The sequence below is a fragment of the Gavia stellata genome, chromosome 2, assembly GCF_030936135.1.
Source record: "Gavia stellata isolate bGavSte3 chromosome 2, bGavSte3.hap2, whole genome shotgun sequence".
Lineage (NCBI taxonomy): Eukaryota > Metazoa > Chordata > Aves > Gaviiformes > Gaviidae > Gavia > Gavia stellata.
The window spans coordinates 113,521,798-113,536,954 of record NC_082595.1 but is presented as its reverse complement, the minus strand read 5'-3'; the positions used below and the strand labels follow the sequence as shown (position 1 = coordinate 113,536,954).

At 43.7% G+C, this 15,157-nt stretch overlaps 1 protein-coding gene across 1 annotated transcript in view; it reads left to right on the top strand.

Annotated features, from left to right (window-relative positions):
- The window catches only part of ZNF512 (zinc finger protein 512), a 28,981-nt gene that overhangs the window by 2,028 nt on the left and 11,796 nt on the right, over positions 1-15,157 (top strand). The window contains exons 2-8 of the mRNA XM_059832236.1: positions 959-1,017; positions 2,333-2,541; positions 5,275-5,364; positions 11,219-11,302; positions 12,562-12,686; positions 13,067-13,153; positions 14,408-14,506. Of these exons, the coding sequence (XP_059688219.1) occupies positions 959-1,017; positions 2,333-2,541; positions 5,275-5,364; positions 11,219-11,302; positions 12,562-12,686; positions 13,067-13,153; positions 14,408-14,506 (753 nt within the window). The remainder of the gene's footprint in view (positions 1-958; positions 1,018-2,332; positions 2,542-5,274; positions 5,365-11,218; positions 11,303-12,561; positions 12,687-13,066; positions 13,154-14,407; positions 14,507-15,157) is intronic.

Here is a 15,157-nt window from a genome sequence, read left to right as displayed (position 1 = left end):
ATTTTCTGTAAAGAAATAGGTCATTTATCCATATCTTTTCTTTTCTTTTCTTTTCTTTTCTTTTCTTTTCTTTTCTTTTCTTTTCTTTTCTTTTCTTTTCTTTTCTTTTCGCCACTTCCTGTACATGGCAAAATACTATCTCTGATCCTAGGTTACAGTTGTGGTATTTCATATGCTTCTACTGGGCAATGATTTTTGTTTTCTAGTCTGTGTACCAAGATTTTTGTCCTGGATTTCCCAGTGAAGAATGACACTGAGTCATTATTAGTATTTGGAAGAAGGTGATAAATGATTGTCCGCACACCAGGAGCAACGTACAGCAAATGAGTTGTTTATACTGACTTGGGAATATCAATGGTATCTGTTAAATTATGTGTCTTAATACGAGCATAAGGAGCAACAAGCAATAAGTGACAAAAAAATCTTTGTTAAATAAGAAGAAGGGTTCTATGATGTGGATAAAGTGAACATCTGGGCAGCTGATGGAATGTGAAAAAATAATTGAGATAAAAAATGAAAAGAGGGCGTAAAAGAGATTAGAGACAGCATTCTTGGCATGGTACATGCAAGAATTATTTCATTAAGAAAAAATAAGTATTATGTAAAAACTAGTAAGTTAGGATCTAAAATATTTGTCATCATGTGATAAAGTCTAGGCAGAAAGCAGGTACTGCTGAGTGAATTGGAGACAAAGAACACTCCTTTGTGCTCCAGTGCAAGGGGAATGATTGGATTTCATTTGGGGAGTGTAGAGGGGCTCGTCTGTATTTTGATTCCAGTTCTAATTCAGCTGGAGTTGAAAAGGTTAAACACTTCATTGTTGCAGAAAACAGTGGTTTCCTTTTCAAAGGACGGTATGCACATCCTCCAAGTGCAGGTGATTGTGTTTAACTGAAAAGTGAAACATGCAAAAAGAAGAAAAATTATGCTGCTAATGTGCATTGTTCTTCTTTGTTAGGACACCAGGCCTGGACGTCACAGACAACAGAAAGTCAAGAGATCTCTGGGAAACAAAAAGTATGTGAATGTTTCTTGTCTAGTTTGACTAAGGGCAAGAAAAAAGCTGAGATATTCCTATTGGGAAACCATATCTGGTCTTTACATAATATTCTGAATTTTAAGAGCTGCAATGATTTGGTTTGTGTGATGTGAGTTTCAACTGACTTTGCTTATTGGTTTGTAGGAAAAGTGCACTTCTGACAGGTCAAGGGGTATTAGCTTTCATGTATTGTTTTTAAAAGGATTTTAACACTGGGAAGATAAATATTTTATGTTCAAGACCAAATGGTGTTCCAAAATCTATGTATTTTGAGTGCAATTGCAACTAAAAGGCTTTAATTTGAGAATTCCTCTCGCCTTCCTTCTGCACTACCTCCTTACACATAGCATATACTGATCTGACCTGGTACCATCAGTCTCCCCCACTTACTAATTTCTGGACTCATGTTAATACATGTGAGCTCCACAGCTCAGGGTGTGGGAGAGTATTGCTGGGATGGCCATCGCAGTCATCATTCAAGCGATCTACTTACTTCAGTTTATGAATTGTGGTAGCAATGGGATATGTTGAAAAGTGTTTCTGTTTTCTGTTCTTTCTTCTTGCATTAATGGTATTTGCCCAGAGAATAGATATTCTATGTTTCTTTGACACCTAATCATTTTGCTGTCATGTACAGTAGTGTAAATGTCCAGACATTTCAGGGCTGCGAGAAATACTTGAGAATAGCGAAGCAAAGTTCCCTCTGATCTCTAGGAAGAAAAATCAGTGCTTCCGGTTAGTCTAAATCAGTCTTAATGTAGTGTGATTTTTAGGATATACTATAAGTCTGTCTTCATTGCTGAAAGCCTTGCCGGTTAAAATTCTTACTAATGTTAAGTCTTTTAATTGTGTAGTGTCAGCTCTGACTCTGGTAATACATACTGAAGGAGATCTTGCCCTTTGTGAGATGGAAAAGGTCTCCTGTAATGATGGGCTGCAGAAGAATTCTTATATTCCACATTGATTGCTTAAGGATAAGTGTATATTTTTAAATTGAGATTAACTTGTGCCTGCTTCTTAAGTTGAAGGTTTGAGGTAGGATGAATATTTTTTTGTGTTCCTCTCAAGTAGCTTTCTAATGTCATTCTCTAAAAGATGTACTGAAAAATAACACTTAGGATGTTTTATCTTGCTGGCACTTTTCAGTTCACAAAACTCAGGAGATTCAATGAACTGTGAGATGAATTTTTAGAGTACTTGGGAAGACAAAAGGGATGTTGTATGTTGAGTTATTGTGGTTGTGTGTGTATGTATGCATATATATACATAGGATTTCAAGTTCATGTTTTCCAGGTCTAAGCAATTTGAGGAGGTGGAAGCTACTGTCCTAGGACTGAACAGTAACTATGATGAAACAGTCAGCAACATTTCTTCTGCCTCACCGAAGGGTCGAGTGAACGGAAGTGCAGAGTCCAGAAGCAAGCGGACCATTCGCAGGCCTGCTTACTGGTTGGAAATGAGAGGAATAAAAAACAGCATTAACAAATCTTCAGAAAAAAAAGGTACTCATCACTCTTGGCTTGATGGAAAACTGTTTTTCTCTCTGGTTCTTTATGAGAGATTAGATTAGACTTCTGAAAGACATGCTGCAGTTCAGCCGCAAATTACAAGCTTGGTAATGCTGCTAATGTATTAGGAGAAATAAACTTCCTCCACTGCAGAAACATACGTAAAATTCTCTGATGTTACACAGTTCCTTTTGAGTGACTTGTCTATTAAAATTAATGATTCTGTGACTGAAACCAGTTTTATCTGAGGAACAGATATATATAAGGGTTCAGCCAATCATACCAGAAATATGCTTTGAGAGCTTTAAAAATAGAACAACACTAAAGATGTAGAAAAGGGGATCATTCAGCAGTATTTTGGATTAGACACGGCTTTTGTGGTTGGTAGATTTTTTTTTTTTTAAGGATGTTTTTATTTCTTTTATTTTCTCTCTTCTGTCACTTAACGATATTCCGATTTGGCGTGGTTTGGGTCTTGTGTTATTGTAGGAACATTCAGATGTCCTGGTCTAGGAGCTGTTTTCCAAAATTCTCGTGTGGAGAGCCATAACTTCGCTCTTCTTTAATGCACTTTCTTCTTATCTGTAAGTTAGAATCTGTATTCATAGAATCATAGAATTATTTAGGTTGGAAAAGACCTTTAAGATCGTCAAGTCCAACCATAAACCTAGCCCTGCTAAGTCCACCACTAAACCATGTCCCTAAGAGCCTCATCCACAGGTCTTTTAAATACCTCCAGGGATGGTGACACAACAACCTCCCTGGGCAGACTGTTCCAGTGTCTGACAACCCTTTCAGTGAATAAGTTTTTCCTAATATCCAATCTAAACCTCCCCTGGTGCAGCTTGAGGCCATTTCCTCTTGTCCTGTCATTCATCACTTGGGAGAAGAGGCCAACACCCACCTCTCTGCAGTCTCCTTTCAGGTAATTGTAGAGAGCAATGAGGTCTCCCCTCAGCCTCCTCTTCTCCAGGTTAAACAACCCCAGCTCCCTCAGCTGCTCCTCATCAGACTTGTGCTCCAGACCCCTCACCAGCTTTGTCGCCCTTCTCTGGACACGCTCCAGCACCTCAATATCTTTCTTGTAGTGAGGGGCCCAAAACTGAACACAGTATTCAAGGTGCGGCCTCACCAGCGCCGAGTACAGGGGCACGATCCCCTCCCTACTCCTGCTGGCCACACTCTTTCTGATACAGGCCAGGATGCCGTTGGCCTTCTTGGCCACCTGGGCACACTGCTGGCTCATCTTCAGCCGGCTGTCGACCAACACCCTCAGGTCCTTTTCTGCAGGGCAGCTTTCCAGCCACTCTTCCCCGAACCTGTAGCGTTGCATGGGGTTGTTGTGACCCACTTTTAGGACTTGGGTTATTCCATCCTGTTGTGGGGAGAGCCGAATCTGGTAGCCTGATAGAAGCAAGGTTACTGCAGCTCCACACCCCCAGATCCAATCAGTAGCAAGACTAAGTGTGTATTCCTGTTGATATAAACACATGTATACATAGCCAGCCACGCAGATCAACGCAAAGAGGCACGCTCAGCACTCACACAAACACCAACAGCTTCCGTCCTGTTTCCCTTTCTGGCTGATCAGGATTAAGATGTTTTAGTGAGAGAAAAGAAGCATATTTTAAAAGTGTATATAAAAGAAGTACATATATATGTTTGTCTACATTTGTGTTTGCACACATATGTGCGATGTGGATCTCTCCTGTAGCTGGACTTAAATACTCAGTCTACTGAGTATCTGGCCTTTGGATCCCGGTCTCCTCAATTGCTGGTATGTGAACTACTAGCCCCTGAGGCCCACAGAGCCATGCCAGTTGCTCGTGTAGACCTCCTTACAGACAGGCTCAAACTCACAGACACTACTCTCCCCTGGTCCTTCTGATTTGGTGTCAGGCATGACCAGACTTGTATACTGACCGATCACCTGTTTACAAGCAAGTGGCCCTTTTTATCCTCTTACACCTCTATTTTCCCACACTTCATCCTCCCTGAATCAGCTAATTCTCTCCCTTTCCCTTTCCCTTCCTTTGATACCACTCCTAAACATCCCAGTCTTGTGTAATCCTGAATTGTTCTTCTCTAGCATCCCATGTGTCACATAACCCTAGGCATTTACACCACACTCTCCCTTCTCACCGCTCCCCCCTTTCCCCCTTACAAAGGGTGCTCCAGAGAGCAGCTCCCATTGGCTCATCCTGGTGGGTCTCCTGGGACAGACCTGGGAGAAAGGCATCTGTTTCTTTGAGTCCATAATTTGTGTTCCCCTCCCTGCCATTGTGCTTCTGTACTTCTCTGTGTTCATGGCCTTTGATAGGCCTGGAAATAGTGAGGGGAGACAGAATATTATTTGGGTTTCCCCACCTACCGTTGTTTCTCTATGCTCCTTTTTGTGTGTGTGCAGATGAGCTTTTTATGACATAACCTAGCACTTTCTGGCTCTCTTCCTGAGGAGTATTATTTTCCCAGACCATGCTGTGGCACTGTTTCTTCCATATCTTCTGTGTCGGAGGATTGCAGGCTGTGGAGTGCCTAAATGTCACTGAGTCAAAAGGCTGTGTCTAGCTCACTGGTGTCTAGCTCACCGGTGTCCAGGTGCCTTGCAAAAACTACTTTTTTCTTTTTTTACTGAATGCGAAGATAAGCTTAGGCAGTAGCAGACTCAGAGCTATTATCCAGACTGAATAATGAGACTGAAGCATTTATGTTCTTACTCATTAGCAGGAGAAGTACTATTGAAAGGCAAGAGGAAATCTGAGCAAGGGGAAGGTGAAGATCTTAAAGACTCTCCCAAGAAGAAGCAGAAGATTTCAGGTAATACAAATAACTTGTAATTCCTAGTTACAAGCCTCCAGGTACTTCAGGCTTCCTGTCTGCCCAGATGCTATTCTCTGCTGTCTTCCAACTCTATTTCTGATTCTGGGTATTTTGTTATAGGAGACTGTTGACTAGTTTCTGTTTTACAGTGAGAGATGATTGTTCTAATTTCAGTCTCTCTTAAAAGTCCAACAAAGGGAGGGAGGAAAGGAAGTAGGGGAAGTATAGGCTAGTCTGCATCATTTCAGTTTCCCAAAAGATTCTGGACTAAATAATCAGGCAAATTACTTGTAAACATCTGGAGATTAATGAGTAGATGATAACAGCAATATGGGTTTGTTAAGGAGAAATCAAATCCAACCACTTTAATTTTCTTTTACCACAGAGATGGAGGGGGGAAATGCTTGACATCATAGGTCTTTCATGCCTTTGGAGGGTTGTTAATCAGTGATTAGGTGCAAAAGGAAGTGTACAAGTGGTGAAAGTAGGAGCAGGTGGCAGGAAAAGTAAAAATTTGCTGTCCAGTCTTACAAGGATGAGGTTAGGAAAACCAAGGCCAACGTGGAGTTGAATCTGGGAAGGGATGTGAAAGGCATCAGGAAAGGATTCTACAAGTACATGAACAGCAAAGGGAAGACTAGAGAAAGCATGAGTGCACTGCTGAACAGAGCTGGGGAACTGGTGACAAATGAGATGGAAAAGGCTGAGGTACTCAATGCTTCCTGTGCTTCAGTCTTTATCAATTAAAGGAATCCTTCAGGAGTCCCAGGCACCTGAGACCAGAGGGAAAGTCTGGAGCAAGGAAGCCTTACACTCGGTGAAGGAGGGCAAGGTTAGAGCACTTAAACAAACTGGACATACCTAATCATTTATCAGCAGTCCTGGCTAACCGGGGAGGTCCCACTTGACTGGAGGCTAGCAGATGTGATGCCCATATACAAGAAGGGCCAGAAGGAGGATCCAGGGAACTACAGGCCTGTCAGTCTGACCTCGGTGTTACGGAAGGTTACGGAGCAAATCATCTTAAGTGCCATCACACAGCATGTACAGGACAACCAGGTGATCAGGCCCAGTCAGCATGGGTTTATGAAAGGCAGGTCCTGCTTGACTAACCTGATCTCCTTCTATGACAAGGTGACTTGCTTAGTGGATGAAGGAAAGGCTGTGGACGTTGTCTACCTGGACTTTAGTAAAGCCTTTCACACCATTTCCTGCAGCGTTCTCCTGGAGAAACTGGGTGCTCATGGCTTGGACGGGTGCACTCTTCGCTGGGTAAAAAACTGGCTGGATGGCCGGGCCCAAAGGGTTGTGGTGAAGGGAGTTAAATCCAGTTGGCAGCCGGTCACAAGTGGTGTTCCCCCAGGCTCAGTATTGGGGCCAGTTCTGTTTATCAGTGATCTGGACGAGGGGATCAAATGCACCCTCAGTAAGTCTGCAGACGACACCAAGTTGGGCGGGTGTGTTGATCTGCTCGAGGGTAGGAAGGCTCTGCAGAGGGATCTGGACAGGCTGGATCGATGGGCCGAGGCCAATTGTATGCAGTTCAACAAGGCCAAGTGCCGGGTCCTGCACTTCAGTTGCAACAACCCCATGCAATGCTACAGAGCTTGGGGACGAGTGGCTGGAAAGCTGCCCTGCAGAAAAGGACCTGAGGGTGTTGGTCAACAGCCGGCTGAATATGAGCCAGCAGTGTGCCCAGGTGGCCAAGAAGGCCAACAGCATCCTGGCCTGTATCAGAAAGAGTGTGGCCAGCAGGAGCAGGGAGGTGATCGTGCCCCTGTACTCGATGCTGGTGAGGCCACACCTCGAATGCTGTGTTCAGTTTTGGGCCCCTCACTACAAGAAGGACATTGAGGTGCTGGAGCGTGTCCAGAGAAGGGCGACGGAGCTGGTGAAGGGTCTGGAGCACAAGTCTGATGAGGGGCGGCTGAGGGACCTCGGGTTGTTCAGTCTGCAGAAGAGGAGGCTGAGGGGAGACCTCATCGCTCTCTACAATTACCTGAAAGGAAGTTGTAGCGAGGTGGATGTCGGCCTCTTCTCCCAAGTAGCAAGTGGTAGGACGAGAGGAAAGAGCCTCAAGTTGCACCAGGGGAGGTTTAGATTTGGTATTAGGAAAAACTTCTTTGCTGAAAGGGTTGTCAGACATTGGAACAGTCTGCCCAGGGAGGTTGTTGTGTCACCATCCCTGGAGGTATTTAAAAGACGTGCAGATGTGACACTTAGAGCTGGCTGTTGTCATTGTGAGGCCACTCCTGATTATCTTTGAAAGGTCATGGTGACTGGGAGAGGTTCCTGAAGCCTGGAAGAAAGCAAATATCACTCCTGTCTTCAGGGACAGAAAGAAGGAAGTTCTGGGGAAGTATAGGCCAGTCAGCCTTACCTCAGTCCCTCGGAAGGTGATGGAGAGAATCCTCCTGGAAAGCATTTCCAAACACATGAGGGACAAGATGGTGATTAGAAGTAGTCAGCATGGATTCATGAAGGGCAAATCATGCTCAATCAACCTGATAGCCTCCTACAGTGAGGTCACTAGCTTGGTGGATGAGAGAGCAGTGGCTGTTGCTGACCTCAACTTTAGTAAGGCTTTTGCTGCTGTTTCCCACAACATCGTCATAGACGAGCTGACAAAGTACAGGTTAGATAAATGAACAGTGCAGTGGATTGAAAAACAGCTGAACATCAAGGCCCAGAGGGTTGTGATCAGCAGCACAGAGTCTAGTTGGAGTCACATCACTAGTGGTGTACCCAGGGTAAACACTGGGGCCAGTACTGTTTAACATTTTCATTAATGACCTGGACAATGGGACAGTGGGCACCCTCAGCAAGTACAGAGATGATACAGAACTGGGAGGAGTGGTGGTACACCAGATGGGTGTGCTGCCATTCACAGGGACCTGGACAGGCTGGAGAATTAAGCAGAGAGGAATCTCTTGAGGGTCATCAAGGAGAAATGTGAAGTCCTGCAGCTGGGCAGGAATAACCCCATGTACCAGCATATGCTGAGGGCTAGCTTTCTGGAAAACAGCTTTGTGGACAGGGACCTTGGGGTCCTGGAGGACAGCAAGCTGACCATGAGCCAGAAATACGCTCTTGTGGCAAAAGCAGCCAACAGTATTGTGTGCTCTATTAGGAAGAGCGTTGCCATCAGTGGTGAGGCCACATCTGGAGTACCATGTCCAGCTCTGGGCTTCCCAAAACAAGAGAGACATGGACATACTAGAGGGAGACTAGTGCAGGGCTGCAAAGATGATTGAGGGACTGGAATATCTTTCCTGTGAGGACAGGCTGAGAGAGCTGCAACTCTTCAGTCTGGAGAAGAGAAGGCTCAGGGGGAATCTTATCAATGTGTATAAATACTTGATGGGAGGGAATGAAGAAAAGGGAGCCAGACTCTTCTCTATAGTGCTCACTGACAGGACAAGAGGCAATGGGCACAAATGAAAACACACAAAATTCTATCTAAAGACAAGAATACCCTTTTTTACTGTGAGGGTGGTCAAACCCTGGCACAGGTTGCCCAAAGAGGTGAAGTCTCCATCAGTGGAGATACTCAAAACTTGACTGGACACGTTCTTCGGCAGCCTACTCTAGCTGACCCTGCTTGAACACAGGGGTTGGACTAGGTCGTCTCAGGAGGTCCTTTCCAACCTTAATCACAGAATCACTAAGGTTGGAAAAGACCTGTAAGATCATCATGTCCAACCATCAACTAACACCACCATGCCCATTAAACCATGTCCCACAATGCCTTGTCCACATGTTCCTTGAACAGTTGTGTCTGTGAACAATGTTTATGTGATTTCTGTGCAATAGAAAAAAAAGTACAAAATGATGGTTTACAATCTGTCCTAGGTTCAATTCTAACTATTGTTTCTGTCACCAAGGACTTGGAAGTATGTAGACAGAACAAAGCTGAAAGAGATGGCAGGTGTGTTGGAGAAAGGGCTAAAATTCACAGAATCACTAAGGTTGGAAAAGACCTGTCAGATCATCAAGTCCAACCATCAACCAACAAACGCCACCATGCCCATTAAACCATGTCCCACGATGCCTCGTTCACACATTCCTTGAACACCTCCAGGGATGGTGACTCCACCACTTCCCTGAGCAGTTTATTCCAGTGTCTCACCATTCTCTCAGTAAAGAAATTTTTCCTAATATGCAGTCTAAACCTCCCCTGGCGCAGCTTGAGGCCATTTCCTCTTGTCCTGTCATTCATCACTTGGGAGAAGAGGCCAACACCCACCTCTCTGCAGTCTCCTTTCAGGTAATTGAAGAGAGCAATGAGGTCTCCCCTCAGCCTCCTCTTCTCCAGACTGAACAACCCCAGCTCCCTCAGCTGCTCCTCATCAGACTTGTGCTCCAGACCCCTCACCAGCTTTGTCGCCCTTCTCTGGACACGCTCCAGCACCTCAATATCTTTCTTGTAGTGAGGGGCCCAAAACTGAACACAGTATTCAAGGTGCGGCCTCACCAGCGCCGAGTACAGAGGCACGATCCCCTCCCTACTCCTGCTGGCCACACTCTTTCCGATACAGGCCAGGATGCCGTTGGCCTTCTTGGCCACCTGGGCACACTGCTGGCTCATCTTCAGCCGGCTGTCGACCAACACCCTCAGGTCCTTTTCTGCAGGGCAGCTTTCCAGCCACTCATCCCCAAACCTGTAGCATTGCATGGGGTTGTTGTGACCCATGTGCAGGACCCAGCACTTGGCCTTGTTGAACCTCATCCGGTTGGCCTCAGGCCATCGATCCAGCCTGTCCAGATCCCTCTGCAGAGCCTTCCTGCCCTCCAGCAGATCAACACTCCCTCCCAACTTGGTGTTATCTGCAAACTTGCTGAGGGAGCACTCGATCCCCTCATCCAGATCATCGATAAAGATATTAAACAAGACCGGTCCCAAAACTGAGCCCTGGGGGGACTCCGCTTGTGACCGGCTGCCAACTGGATTTGACTCCATTCACCACAACTCTCTGGGCTCAGCCATCCAGCCGTTTTTTTACCCAGCGAAGAGTGCACCTGTCTAAGCCACGACATTTTGAAAGTGGTCTTGACGTTAGAGAAACAGTTTAAAAAATTGAATGGAATATAGTGTGTAAAATTAAAGATACTGTATTTAGGAAGAAATATTAGCACAGCTGAAAGACAAAGAACAACCTCCTAGGTGTCAGTTCTTCAGAAGAGGATTTGAGATTTGTAACAGATCAAAAGCTAAATAGGGACCAACAGTGTCATACTTGTTTTTAAAAAGGCAGATGTTATACTGGGGTGTTTAAGGAGGAATGTAGACTTTCAGACATGTCAAGTAATTCTTTTTCTCTAAGGCAGGGTCACACTTGGGAGTGCTGTTTCCAGTAGTGGGCACTGCAGTTCAGGGAATGTGTGGACCAACTGAAGAGAACAGGCAGAAGAGAGCAAAAAGCATAACCCATGAGAAAATACTGAAACAATAAGAGTTGTTTAGTCTAAAGAAAACAGGAATGAGTAGAGGAATGGGACTGTCCATTTGGTCATCAACAAATCTTTAGATTGGCTCAGCCATACTGTGAATAGAGGATGTTTCAGTGTCAAGAGTTCCCATCCCCTGAGCTTTGTGTATGAACAACCATCCAGATTACAAATATCTGGATGGGACTAATGCCTGCGGCTGTATATAGCTATGGATTTTGAAAGGGCGTAGAGAAAATAATCTTGACGTTCCTTTAAAAAAAAAAGGGCATTGAACATTTCTGAATGAGTAGCTTTGAGACAGCAGACTAAATAGCAACCTTCTAGCCAAAAAATCTCTGCTTTTTTGTAACACGGCTCGCAAAATTAAGTCTTCTGGTCTTTCTTGTTTGTGTTATAACAGGAAAAAAACAGCAAGCTGCAACACAACAAAACTCCAAAACGAAAGGACACTGTGTTCAGAAAGAACCGGAAACCTATGGCACAGGTAAGAAGCAGCAGTTGCTCTGAATTGTTTATAAAGCAGCTAAAAGATAAATACGATTCTGGGATTTGAATCTGAGCAACAGTTTTATTTCTGGTGTTTCCATTTTGTTGTTCACTTTACTGTTGACAAGGAAGAACTGGCTGCTGTCCTTTTGGCACTGTGTCAGTACTGCAGAGCAAGATTGGAGGGACTCCATACTGCCTAATAGTGTAGTAGTTCCACATGGTTTTACCACTGCATAACGGAACAGTGAAGGGGAAATCACTTTTTGAACTGAGCAAAAACCTGTTAAAATAGTTTCACTATAAAACTCATAAAACTATTTATACTTTTTTACTCGGCAGAATATGTTTGCAGGAAAAACTCTGTAGCTGTTGCTGCCAAATAACCTCTTCTGGTAATGTGGCAGCCAGAGACCCAAGCAGTCCATCCTAGAAAAATCACATTAGCCTTGACTCAGTAAGTGGAATGACTTGGTATGTGTAGCTCACAGCACTCATTAAATACCCCAGTTTTCTTCCAAGTGCTGTTTGATTCACAGACTTTTCCCCCAGCCACGTGGGGAGGGACGACCCCTGCCTGTTATGACTTGGCAAAGAGGAAAGCCTTTAGATCTTTTTATGATAAGAATTCAAGCATAATATGGCTGCTAAACTACTTTATTCCTAGAACCCATTTCAGTAATTTATATCCTTGTGGATTATGCCAAGCTTTTGCTTGGCATTTCAAAAAGAGGCCAGGAACTGGAAACCATGCCACACAGGGTGCTTTTCCCTGGCTGTTGAGTAACTTGGACTGGTGGTGCAGCTCTGTTCACTTTCAGTGTCAAAACTGCTGCCTAACGTAAGTGGAGTTCTAAAGATTTGGTTAGTAGAACTGAACCGTGGACTTTGAACCTGTTCAGTCATGTCTGTGACTACTTTTACTGTAAATACCCTTTTGCAAAAAGAAAAGTTTACTCTGCATGCTAAAGTAATTGTGTAATAAAAATTAATGCAGGAAAAATCTCTACTGAACAAGTGGAAGAACAGTCCTCGCAAGGGGATGGTAGGATTAAAGAGTTTTATAAAATTACCTCCCAAAAGGAGTGATGTGTGCCTTGTCATATGACACATTTAAATGTGCTAAACCTATTGAAGTGTAGCTGGACACAAGTTTGGTAGCATGTGACCTGTTTCCTTCTAGGATTCATTGTGCACGTCGAAGGAAAAAAAAGATACTGTGTTTGCAGTTCTATTCCAAACCTTTTGTTTTGACAGGTAGTATGGAAGAGCGATGGTCTTTGGAAATTCAGGACAAAGGCCGAGTTACCTGTCCAACATGCCGGGCTGTGGTGAGGAAGACTGTAGAAGGACTGAAGAAACACATGGTAAATTGCAGGCAGGTAAGAACACGAGAGATGAGCAATGTTTTCTTTACTCCTCTTCAGCTTACTGATGGAAATGCCTGCACGCTGCTTTGTGTTGCATTTAAAACCAGTTTCATCTCATCATCACGTCATCACATCATCATTTATACATCTCTAAGAGGCTGCACTTGGTGCTTCTTCCTTAGCCTTTTGCTAGAGGTTTGGGGTAGTGAGCAAAGATGTAGCTATTTCATTGTTCCCCTAAATTTTAGGCTCTATAAAATCTCTTCTGTTCTTAATGGGCAGTTATCAGGCCCAAATAAAATGTTCTGCTGTCCTGCTCCTTTCCCCCGAAAAGTTTCCCACTGCTTTGGTTAATTTACAGGTAAATGCACCATGTCCTTGTTTATTTCTAGGAAATGTTCACATGTCATCACTGTGGGAAGCAGCTGAAGTCTTTAGGAGGGATGAAATACCATGTCATGGCAGACCATAACAATCAGGTAACAGAACTGCTGTGCATCTAAAAATCCTACAGGTGAAAGAGTCTTTTGTTCCTTCCCTGGTGCACACAGAAACAGAACATAGTGTGTTTTTTCAAATGTCGTAGCTGTTCAAATCTTGTCTACCTATTATTTTTCCTGTGAGATTTGACATCTGAAAAAACAGTAGAATGTTACCAGAGATGGTAGGCATGCTGCATCTTAGAAAGAGGGGATGAATTTCTGTTTAGGCTGGCTACATGTCACACTTAAAAGGCATTCTCAATCAGAAAAAAAAAAGATTGCTCATTAGGCTGCAATTTTCAGTCCTTTGCTAGAAAGTAGGAGTTTTTATACATCCAGAGCAGACTAGATTTCAGTTCTTTACAACTTCAAAGGTAAAAAGGCAGAATCAGCAGTTTAGTTCTTGTCTCTATTTACTGTAAAGATACTAATGCTACAGTCTGCTTTTCCTCTTTGCTGTTACTTTAAAGAAGGCAACATCTCCTGTTGTAGTTGTGAAGAATGAGAACTTTTGAAAAGGTCATTCAGAAGTTTGGGTAAGGTTTAGATAGTTCGTTACTGTTATTTTTTACATAGTTCCCAGTACTGTGGTTTTTGAACCTACATCTGTACTAGTAAATTAAATAGGCCAGGGGTCATGTTCTGGCCCTGAGGAATAGGTCTGTCACTCAGTTCTAACTTTTTTTTCAGTCTAGGTGTAATATTACTATAAAGTAGTGTAGGAAATAATATACAATAACCATCAGAGAGAGAATAGAGAAGAACTTGGTCTGTAGTTTAGCATAGATGAATAACCATTACAGGCAGAGTCTGCTTAGCTTTAGTTAGACTAAGTGGAAGTGGTAGGATCAGTAAATGTTAAAGATGCATGACAGAGATGAGTAAGTACTTTCCACAGGCAGAAGTGGAGAAAAGTAATTAGGGAAATACATACCCTTGTCCTTCCCAGCAGCTATAGTTTGGGACCATTTCTTATCAAGGTTTTGTTCATAGATAGCTGTCTAAATGTGAAAACTCTTATCTGCAAAGTGGTTTTCGGGCAGTTTACTCCTTTTAAAGATAATTCAGTTGTTCTGGGATATAGACAGTGGTTATTGTATTAGATACACTTCTGTAAAATCGTAAGTTGCAGAGATTTAATTGTTTTAGAAGCTTTCCTTCAGTAGCGTGTTGAGTAGTGAATTCCCTATGAGAAGAACCATAAAGGCTGAGCATCCTGTGTTTTTCTTTCATCTTTCTGCTGTGCTTTAGCCAGTTGTGAAGGAGGGAGGAGAATTGGATGAGCAGCTTGAGCGAGACCGCCTTCGGAAGGTTTTGAAGCGTATGGGAAAACTAAAATGTACAAGGGAGGTAAGCTGCATTGTGCTAAGTATCCTGAATTAAACAGCGGTGAATGCATGAACATAAAATATTATGAGAGTTCTGCTGGATATGCTTTTGTGCTGGCCAGAGCTGGATTTGTGTCTGGAACCTAGCTATGCTTTTAAGATAGAGTGTCATAGAATCACAGAATGACTTGGCTTAGAAAGGACCTTTAAAGGTCATCTAGTCCAACCCTCCTGCAATGAGCAGGGACATCTTCAGCTAGATCAGGTTGCTCAGAGCCCCGTCCAACCTGCCCTTGAATGTTGTCAGGGGTGGGGCATCTACCACCTCTCTGGGCAACCTGTGCCAGTGTTTCACCACCCTCATTTTAAAAAAAGGTCTTCCTTATATCTAATCTAAATCTACCCTCTTTTAGTTTAAAACCATTACCGCCTTGTCCTATCACTACAGGCCCTACTAAAAAGTCTCTCCCAATCTTTCCTGTAAGCCCCCTTTAAATAGTGAAAGGCTGCAATAAGGTCTCCCCGGAGCCTTCTCTTCTCCAGGCTAAACAACCCCAACTCTCTCAGCCCTTCCTCATAGGAGAGGTGTTCCAGCCCTTTGATCATTTTCGTGGCCCTCCTCTGGACCCGCTCCAACAGGTCCATGTCTTTCCTGTACTGAGGACTCCAGAGC